At 38.9% G+C, this 11,290-nt stretch overlaps 1 protein-coding gene across 3 annotated transcripts in view; it reads right to left on the bottom strand.

The window, feature by feature from the left end:
• Positions 1-2,086: 2,086 nt before the first annotated feature.
• LOC101171975 (TBC domain-containing protein kinase-like protein) overlaps positions 2,087-11,290 on the bottom strand; it is a 44,146-nt gene continuing 34,942 nt past the window's right edge. For all 3 annotated transcript variants that reach the window (XM_078943666.1, XM_023957389.2, XM_023957386.2), the window contains exon 26: positions 2,087-2,562. In XM_078943666.1, coding sequence (XP_078799792.1) covers positions 2,452-2,562 — 111 coding nt within the window. In that variant the 3' untranslated portion in view covers positions 2,087-2,451. The remainder of the gene's footprint in view (positions 2,563-11,290) is intronic.

The raw sequence follows: 11,290 nt of genomic DNA, 5'->3' as shown, positions 1-11,290 counted from the left end.
ATAAGTTTAACTTTTTTCTTTTCTATGCCTTCTTCTGGAAGGATGCCTATTATATAGTAAAGTGGATTTAATGGCAAGTTGGCCTGTGTTATAACTTTAATAATGTTTTGAATTCCTTGCCAATATGGTACCAGAACAGGGCAGTCCCAAAAAATATGTGTGTGATCTCCAATTTTATTGCATTTCCTCCAACATAGATCAGATTTATTTTTGTCATATTTAGATATGGTGTAAGGAGTCTTGAAAAATCTCATCATAATCTTCCAGTTGAACTCATTCCATGTAGGACTGTTTGAAATTTTATGAACCCCCTCGCAGATTGTTGCCCACTTTTCATCCTCAATGACAATGTTTGCCTCCAATTCCCATTTTCCTTTCAGATCTAATGAATTATCTGACAGGTGTGCCTGCAGACATTGGTACATATTTGATACTATCTTCTTCCTTGATTTATCAACAATGCTTTTGATCATCAACTATTGAGTTGGTGGGTGCCTCAAAGCCTCCCATTCCCCACACGACCTTAAGTAGTCCTTTGTTTGCAAGTATCTGTAAAAATCCTTGGAATCTATACCGTATTTATCTTGTAATTGTTTGAAAGATTTTAAGATGTCTCCGTCAAATAATTGATGTATTGTTAATACAGTGATCCCTTGCTATAACGCGGTTTACTTTTCACGGTTTCGCTACTTCACGGATTTGCATCGTGCATCGTGTTCTGCATTCTGATTGGCTAAAAAGTCACTCCGCTTCTTCTCTACCTGTGCGTCAATAACGTTGAAGTTTAATATGTACACGTACGTAAAACAGCTTGCTAAATTTACATTACGTACGTGCAAATTCTCTTGCGATTTCGAGTTTCTCTGAAACCCATAGAAAAAAGAGCGACAACTGCCTATCACTATGTTCTTCTCCTGAACAAACACAGCTGCACCGCGGCTTCAAAAGAAGAAAACACTGCAGAGCGGAGTCAGGATGCGGCGGCTCAGTCTGTAGAGCAGTGAAATACACGAGTCACTATTTGTCCCACTGTACTTTGTATTTTTTTCATAATCATTTTAAATTTTCTCCCGTTTAATCCAATTACTCGGGTCGCGGTGGGCGGGGCTAATCTCCGCGATTTGAAGTCTTCTGTTCACATTGATGATTAAAATTATTATTTGACAGTACAATACAGAAGTTATTTGTTGAAAAAAAACGTTTCTATAGTACTTTGATTTGTGAAACAAATGCTCGAGCCTGTAAAATAGTTTGTTCTTTCTTTTCAATGTATAATAGAGTATTTAATTGTATAAACAATAGTTAAAAAAAAAAGGTTTCTACTTCACGGATTTTGCCTATCACGGGTTTTTTTGGAACATAACCCCCGCGAAAAACAAGGGTTTACTGTAAACCTTTTATGCCCCAGTCTGAGAAACCAGGATCTATCTTGTTTGGAAAAAAGTCTGCTATTTTGGAAATTTTGAGTGCTCTTGAAGTTGTCAGGGGGGCGCCAATGTTTTTCCTCACAGTTGACCATACTCTCTGTGTACACAGTATCAAATTGTTTTATATTTTGAGGACTCTCCATTTTTTCTGTCCCAAGAATGGTGCTGTTTCAAGTGAAACTGAGGGGGAAGCATTGTTTTCCAGTTTTATCCAATTTGTATCCTCATCTTGGCTCACCCATTCAGCCAGCCCTCTTAGTTGAGCCGCCCAATAATAAAGCTTAAGATTTGGTAATCCTAAACCGCCATCCCTCTTAGAACTACATAATAATTTTTTCCGAATTCTAGGCTTTTTATTTTGCCACACGAATGTAGAGATCATCTTATTTAATATTTTAAAAGTGGAGGATGGGATCCATATGGGAAGAGCTTGAAAAAGATATAGCAGGCGAGGGAGAACATTCATTTTGACCGTTTCTATTCGACCTACTAGGGACAAATGTAAATTTTCCCAACGTGTTAAATCAGATTTTAAATTTAAAATCAATTTACCATAATTTTCTATGTACATTTTAGAATGTTGTGATGTAATCAGTACTCCTAAATATCTAAACCCTTGGGTGGTCCAGTTAAATCCTTTTCTTTTTTATAAAACAAAATTTTTTTTTTTTTGAACAAGATCATTTAATTTTTAAATGAAGAGCTTCAACATTTCAGTACCAACAAACTTGAATCAACTTCATTTAGTTCTTTATGAGAGTAAAAAAAAAGTCATCTTTTTTACATCCACAATTTTAACATATAGCTACTGTTTTTTTAAATCATGTATTAAAGACACTTGCAACAACTAAACAATTTTATTATGAAAATCAGAGATAATAAGCTCTCACGGGGTATAAATTGGAAGGAAATTTCTATTCAATGCCAGATAATAATGTTAAAATCACACAAACGTAATATGTATATAATTGCAAATAATTTAGGCTGTAGATTGTTTCCATTATTTTGGTGATGAAGAATGTGGTCAGATCTGAGGGGAGGGGACTGTCAGGAGGCCAGTGAGCTTCAGCTTGTTGATTCCTCCATCCAAGACACAAACCCGAGGAAAATTCACCTTGACGAGTTGTGAAGCGAACTGGAAAGACAAATAAAGAAGAAAAAAACTTGACAAGTTTTCTCATAGTCTAATTTTACTAGTCACTTCATTGGTTTTACTAATGACATATATAAGAAATGTTTTTCTTTCAGTGTTCTTTAAGCCCTTTTTTAGGAATAATGAGAACATGGATGAAAATGACAGTAAAATAAAAATTGAGATGAAAATAAAATATTAATTTCTGCATTTCTTAATGTAAAGGATTAAAGCGATTACGTTACCTGGAAAAAACAAAACTTGTTTTATGGAAGTTTGGGATTTAGAAGAACAGATGCAAAACAGGGAAACTAAGGCCCCATTTACACTGCATGGTTCAAGTTACCCAATTTCGATTTTTTCCTCTCATGTGACACAGATCGTATATGAACGTGTAAGCAGGATAAAAAATGCATGGATTCCGATTTTCTTGGATCGGATTCAGGCCTCATTTATATGTGGAAATAAATTGGATACAAATCGGATACGTGCATTTGCGTTTGCCATGTAAGCAGACAAATCGGATATTCCCCAGTAAATGCGAGTCATACGTCAGTGACGTCAACTCAGGACACCACCAACTGAGACCACATGACTTACAGGTGCTTTTGTGCGCTGATTTTGCTGTTCGAGGACAGCCGGAGCCCATCAGTGTGTCACCTTTCAGCCTCAGGCTTCAGACCGTAGTCGGAAACTGCTATTTCCGGTCCGGTCCCGGTCAGGACGCAAATGGTAACTTATCAAGCGGGGCACCGTTGCCCTGGAACAGGCTAGAAGCCGTTCATTTCTTTGCTTGGATCAAACTGTTAGGACAGCAAAACGTCTGCAAACACTTCCTAAATTCAAAACTCAGAGAAAGCACATAAGCCGGGAGAGCAGCCCTCCTTTTTCCTCTCCTGCGCATCCCCTCTCATGCGCCTGCCTCATCCAGGAGCGTCCAAGGCAACGCCTCCTTCCGTCGCTGCATTGCCTTCATGAAAACCGCAGTCACACAAAAGAAACACAACAAAAAGGGGAGGGTTTCACCATGCTAAACGTTTGCCGTTTGGACCAACACGCATCTTCTAAATGTGCTTTTATTACTGTTATGATTATTATTAAGGGCCTGCTCACTCATAATTTTTTTAATCCGTGTGGTCAGTGTTTTTTTTTTCTTGGCTGCAAGGACCGCGAAGAAGGACTATCATTAGGCTATATGTGCTAAAAACATTGGCCGTGGCCGTGTAGGTACTTAAAACTCCGTGCGGGCATTGTTGCAATGAGTATCTTGGATGTAAACATGTGGGGATTACATCAGCCTTTATTATGTCTGGACACCACTGGAAACACAAATTCATATGATGATTTACAGTTTCTCAGATCTGTGTAGCAGCACTTCCGCCTTCGGTGATCCGGCTGCCGGTCTGACGACAAAGCTAGTCCCGGGGACAGTTTCGACGAACTGCGGTGCGTCCGAAGGAGGTCCGCGGAAGGCGGAAATGCTGCTACGTAGTCCTCAGAATGTGTAAGTTTGATAGTTTCAGCACTGAATAGTGTAACTGCAAAAATCGCATGCGGGTCACTTTTAAAAGATGATGTAAGCGGGTCGTCAAAAAAATCGGATATAGTCAGAAAATCGGATTTGGGCATCAAGACCTGCAGTGTAAATGCAGCCTAAGAGGAGACCAAAGGACTACCGGTAAGTAGAATAAAAGTTAGGGTGAATAACTAAGAAAAAAAGAAGGGGGGGGACTAAAACAGTAAAAGATGAACTGTTTTCCTTGTAGCAGTGGGTTGCAAAAGAGGATGCTAAAGATCAGACGTAACTACAGCCAGACACAGTAATGTACAGCCTGAAAACCACCTGCTGACACAGGAGTGAGACACCACCTCTCTAAGAACCATTAAACGGCAGGCTGAAAGACAGCACAGGTGATTTATCTGAAAAACAACATTTTCCAAAAAGCCACACCAAAGCACGGCAGGAGTGCAAGCTTTCTCCCATCCTTGAACAGAGATGCCTTTCAGAGACACCCTTAGGACCTAAAGACATGCTACAACAATGGACAAAATAGCAGTGAGCCAGGAAGTGGATGAGATAAGCCAAGGTTTCTGCCAATTACTCTATTAAAAATGATCTCATGCTTAAAGTTTCCAATCTGAAAAAGTTGATAAAACCTTACCATGCAAAGATTACCGTATTTTCCGGACTATAAGTCGCCCTTTTTTTCATAGTTTGGCAAGGGGTGCGACTTATACTCCGCAGCGACTTATAGTAGAAATAAATTGAAATAAATACATTGCTAACCCTCCTGTTATGTTCATTTGTGAGGAACAGAGATGATGTTCCTGGGTCAATTTGATGTATGAGGTATGTTAAGTGTTAAGAGTATGTTAAGTGACTCAGAGAATCAGCAAACTTTTTTTACAGTAAGATCTTGAAGGCTAACAACACAATATTCTATTTTCCAATGATTTCATATATTCAGAAATGCAATAAAAATGACAACTGTTTCTACAAATACAGGATGAAAACAGAGTATTAGTTGGACAATGATGCCTCGTGAAAGGAATAAATAAATAAGTATGAGAAAGAATTACTGGGAAATTATGAGATAAACAGTCTGCTATGATTGTGTCATATGAGGTTGTGCAAGTTATTAGTTCTTAGTCTGAGATTTTGTCAAATAAATTTCCAGTCAAAATGCGACTTATAGTCCAGTGGGACTTATCTGAGTTTTTTTCTACTTTATAACCTATACTCCGGAGCGACTTATAGTCCGGAAAATACGGTATATAAAAAACGTGCTTTGTGAATACGAGACTGGCTTGCTCAGGACATGGCATCCTCTGAGGGCTGCCTCCACATTGCTCAGAGGTGGTTAATAAACAATCATGCATAATTTAAAAAAAATGATTAGATTGAAAAGCAAGAAGGAAAACAGTTTTTAAAAATTGTTACCAGTTGCAATTGGTAGCTGAGTTTTAACAATGGATTGGATTTTTCTGTGCTTTTCCAGACGCTCTCACAATGCTTACAATGTATGACCATTATTCATTCATTCCTAATTCATACTTGGTGATGGTAAGCTACTGATGTAGCCACAGCTGCCCTAGGGCAGACTGACAGGGGCGTGGGTGCCAGTGCACCCCTACTGACCATCCCCGGGACATTCATACGCATTCACACAACAGTGCAGCCACACTGGAGGCAGGTATGGGAGAAGCCCAAGGACACAACGAGTGGGGATCAATCTTACGATCATCGGTCAACCTGCTCAACAACCTGAGCCACTGCTGCCCAGAGTGTGCACCCACATCAAGGAGGTGTAAAGCTAGGAAAGCCTTTTAAACACACCCATAGGACCCATAGACATGCTGCAATGATGGACAAAAAGAGCTGCAAGCCAAGAGATGTAAACTGTAAACATGCAGCCACCTCCAGTGATCCTCAACTACAACAATGGGCTTGGGAGTCTCCACCTGGAGCCATCATTTCAGAAAGAGACACATCCCACATATCCAACTGCTGAATGCACCCCTACCTACAGACCAGAAAAATAAATAAAATATATACCAAAAAATGTCAATTAGAGCTTTTGCTGCATTTGAGAAGGATTCCAAAACAGCTACAGAGTCTGTCCATGTATGATGAATGCTTCATTATGGAACGGCAGCTGCTGCATGAAACCCAGAGCTAGCCATCAGAATTGAAGGTGACGGTCATGATCTCAAAAAAACTGGCATGCTGACACATTTTTTCCCCACTTTTGAAGTACTTTGAAGTAAATGGTGTTTTTTTTCTCCATGTTCTTGTGACATTTTACCCATGATGGAGCACACATAAAGAAAAGTAAGACTTAAAATTGTATTTATGTTTTCAAATCGTTGTACATCAGAAGCAGACAAAAAAATGCAGTTTGAAAAAGCTTGTAGTTGGGATATAGTTGCTACAATTGGCATGCCACAAGCTCTCTGCTCTGCTCCATTTCGATGCATCCACTTGTAGACGACTAGATAGTTGTAAGTCTTTTTTTTCTGATCCTAGTTGGCATCTGGCTCAAGACTGAATAGCTGGAAAGCTCCAATATTGCTCACATTTTTGTTGCACCGGTAATGTTAGATTAGAGTTGTGAGTTGCTGTAAGCTAGCGGGAGAGCACATGATGGATGATGGAAAGGGGGCGGGCTTACTCCATGCCAACATTTACACCCACAACTTAGAGGCAAATGAATTACTGCAGCTCTGCAGAAATTGAATCAGTTAGTTCAAAAGGGGCCCAAGTCCAAGAGGTTTGTTTTTCCAGGAAATGATTTTAATTGCATAGCTTAAAGGGAGGCTACACCAAATGATTAATACTTTACCCAGATTTAGCATCAGTTCATAGCTTACAAATGCTATAATATGAAGCACCTCACTTTTGTAGTTTCAGAGGACTAGCAAACTAAAGTCTCTGGACTTGGGCCCTTCTTGAATTAAACAGGGGCGCTGCCATATTGGATAACTAGTGCTGCCATCTATGGGATAAAGCTAAACCCATGCAAGAGAGGCCCAAGTCCAGGGATTTTGCACTTAATGCATTTTAAATGTCAAGCATAGTCAATATATTACAACGGACTTGGGACTTTTCTGCACATAATCAGATAGCTTTTCCCTTGAAGACCATAGAACATATAATATTCTATTTTGAAAAATTGTGGACTGGGGCCCCTTTTGAACTAAGCGATTCAATTAAATATTACACAGGTTTTAGGATGTGTTAAGTTGACCTCAACCTATTTCCCACTAGCAAAGGTTTCCTTTTCACGCCACGTTCATCTGACAGCCATTAGCGGCTTACCTCTGATCTGGTGCCAGCAGGTATGTTTGGACTAAAATGAGCTTTGTCCAGACACGCATTGAAATATTTGGTTATGTGCTTTTCTGCACATTCCCTTGAGCCAAACAGCTTCCTCCTGGTTCAATGAACAAATATAGACACAAGATCCAAGTTGCTTCAGGGAAAATTTCTACCGTTCAGCAAAGAGTTTTTGTGCCAAAAACAAGGCTTTTAAAAAAAAATGATTTGTGCTCCTCTGAATCAAATCAATCCTCCAATTTTCATACTGAATAGGTCAATTTGAATAGACTTCATTTGTGTTCCATCTCAAACATGAATTGAAAATGTTTACCTTTCGTGGAGTCAGCATTCCCCTTCTTTCATTTAAACCTCTTTTTAGGTGTCAGATTAACTCACTTTATGAAAGTCTTAAATGCTGCTTGCATCTGCCCCTTAAAAAATTTTGCCCAGGAAGAACTCGAGCATTGCCTCTGCCCCCATGACTCATCATTTGTGCCACAAGCTGGTGGTCCCCATGCCGACCCAAGCTGCAGCAGTAATTGACCCAAAGGAATATAAACATATCCATACTTTTTCTATGTTAAAATCCTTTATTTCAATTTTCTATTCTATTTTAAATTGGATTATATAAAATGTATTTAAAATAACTTTTGTTGTTGTTTTAAAGCTAAAGGAAAACTTATGAGCTCAGTTGGCATCTGATTCGTGTCAACACCCATGAGTTTAAAGTAACTGAGTTTCTACAAAAAATGTTTTCCATCAACAGGTCAGAGGTATATGATTTTTCACCTATTTTTCATCATTATGAATCAATATTCATTTTTATAAGATTAGATTAGAATAGATTAGATTATATAAACTCTATTCACCCCACAATGGGGGAATTCTCTTATCTTCAGCAGCAAAAAAGACATTCAGAAATACAAACAGCAAAAGAATTGGCATACCCAGAGGATAAAGTGACCTTCAGAACAACATTATAGATAAATAATAGAACATTATTTATATATAGATATTCTATGACAAAGTAAATTACATTTAAACAAAAATAACTAAGTAAAACTATGCCGCAAAAGCAACCGTTAAAGAATAAAAAAAACAACTGACTACAACAGTGTACATTGTACATTGTACAACAATGTAAAAAACAAGACACCTAAACTTATCACGTTAACACAGAGTATTAAACATATATATGTGGATTAAAAAGTATAAAAACCTCCTCCACTCAAATATAGAACTGGTATTGTGACTCTGCTGCTTCTGCATTGGCCTGTTCTCAATCCAAGGAGATCAAACAGAGCTGCATGTCAAAAGGGCTGATGTTTCAGAAATATGCATGTTGGAGGGCCGCTGCTGCGGCGCATCGCTGTACTAAATTCAGTTTTAATGCACAAATTGAACGAATTCCAGGAAAATCCACTCAGCATGTTTGAAAAAGGAGCCTGGAAAAATATGTAGTACACCAACTTTAAAGCAAACATGAAAGTTGATCGTAAAGATTCTTTAATGCTTTGAATTTAATTTCTTTAAAACCACCACAAACTTTAGGATAATGGAGCGAAGACCTGCGAGTGACATTCAAGCACAGCTGAAATTTTTTTTAGAAAACCCTCTGAGTCTGTAATGTCATGATCTGCTCTTTATAGAAATTTTACTCTACAAACAAACTAATTAGGTAAATATATAAAAAGTTTTGGGAAGGATGTAGCTTCTAGTTGCTGATTGGTTACCTGGTCGCTTCTTAACAGTATATCCTACATCACATGTGTCAAACTCCAGGCCCGCGGGCCAAATGTGGCCCGCCATGTCATTTTATGTGGCCTGGGAGAGTTTTTAATTTCTTGAAATAAAAAATAAAATTAGTGTGTATTTATTTATATCTAAGGGGAATCAGAATTAAAATATCGGATTGGTCAACTACACATTAGGACTTAAACACTTTCCATACAACCTAACCTGACAGAATCAATTTAAAAGGATATATGCTAGAATAACAAGCAAACATGTGTTTTCTATGCAACTGTAATTGTCATTTTAAAAAGTTATAATAAATAAATAATGAGTTATTTAACATTGAGGAGTTGTTACATTTATTTTTCATTACCTTTAGTTACATTTATAAGTTATGTCTGGCCCTTTGTACGGTGGCCCAGAAGGGTCACAACACAACACATTAACTTTACACACAACACATTAACTTAACACACAACACATTAACTTTACACACAACACATTAACTCACAACACAACACAATAACTCACAACACAACACATTAACTCACAACACAACACATTAACTCACAACACAACACAATAACTCACAACACAACACAATAACTCACAACACAACACATTAACTCACAACACAACACATTAACTCATAGCCCAGAAGGGTCACAACACAACACATTAACTTAGCTCACAACACTTTAACTCACAACGGAAGTAAAGCAGCAATTGAGGTGCTTTTATCCTGAAATTTCCACTGGGCTGAGCGGCTAACTACCTAACAGAAAGTAATGTCACAGTGAGCTGTGGAGGGAGCATGATTTTTCTACAAGAGAACCTAGCAGCAGTGTTGCCAGATTGGGCGGTTTTGGTTCTAAATTTGCGGGTAAAAATGGCTTAGGCCGGGTTTTCATAATTTGGGCGGTTTTAGGGTCGGTTCTGCGTTTTTTCCCCCCTCATGAATATATAATAGCAGACTACGTTAGGCCGTGTGGCTGTGAACTTCTATGTACTGAAGCTCAGTGAACGCATCAGGCAGAGACGCTTAACGGGCTCTGTCATCTAACTGTTGTTGGGGGGGGTGCAAGGCCCGCCTCTTAAAAATTGTGTTCTTTAAAGCCTGACACTGCGGCTGCGTGTGGGATGAGCCACCTGCTAAAGTTATGGTCTGATCGCTACAAGGAGCAGTGTCTGTGTTTATCAATCCTTTTATTATTAGTCTGAACTATCTTTTATTTTGAAAAATCATCGGATCGGGTGCTAAATCAGTCCAGTAGGAGGGAAAACTCAACGAAAGCTGTGTATTCTTCTTTCTCCTGATCTAAAAAAAGGAGGACAGTATTGAATATTTCTTCAGCGGACCGGCCTTCTTTCATTCATTGTGGGTGTGCGTGCGTGCGCGCGCGCCCGTGTGTGTGTGTGTTGGGGACCACACGTGCATGTGTGAGGGGAGGGAGCAGAAGAAAGGAGAGGAGCGTGCGTGCAGCGACAGAGAGGGGTGGGAGGGAGGAGTGTGCTTCATATTGTGTGTGTTCAGAGGAAGCAGAATCGTAATAAAGAGAAAGTTTCTGGCAACACTGCTGCTAGCTTCTCTTGTAGCAATAACATCCTCCCTCCACAGCTCACTGTGACATTAACTTCTGTTAGGTAGTTAGCCGCTCAGCCCAGTGGACATTTCAGAATAAAAGCACTTCAATTGCTGCTTTACTTCCGTTGTGAGTTAAAGTGTTGTGAGGTAAGTTAATGTGTTGTGTTGTGACCCTTCTGGGCCATGAGTTAATGTGTTGTGTTGTGAGTTAATGTGTTGTGTTGTGTTGTGAGTTAATGTGTTGTGTTGTGAGTTAATGTGTTGTGTGTTAAGTTAATGTGTTGTGTGTAAAGTTAATGTGTTGTGACCCTTCTGGGCCACCGTACCCTTTGAGATCACCCACTATGTTGATGTGGCCTTCAATGAAAATGAGTTTGACACCCCTATCCTACATCATGAGAAAAATGCCACAAACACTAAACACAAAAATCATTGGAGTGGGTCTTTCAAAAAGTGCACTGAAATGACATAATCCAACATTTGATAACAATATATCTATAAGCCATTTGTTTTTATTTATACAATCTGTTGCTCAAAGCCTTCTTGGTGCAGAGTTAAGCAGAAATTTGACCTTTTCAACAGCAGACAAGCTC

The sequence above is a fragment of the Oryzias latipes genome, assembly GCF_053564925.1.
Source record: "Oryzias latipes strain Hd-rR chromosome 1 unlocalized genomic scaffold, Olatipes_Hd-rR_3.1 chr1_Y".
Taxonomy (NCBI): domain Eukaryota; kingdom Metazoa; phylum Chordata; class Actinopteri; order Beloniformes; family Adrianichthyidae; genus Oryzias; species Oryzias latipes.
The sequence above is the reverse complement of the archived record's forward strand: the minus strand, read 5'-3'. Positions and strand labels throughout refer to the sequence as shown.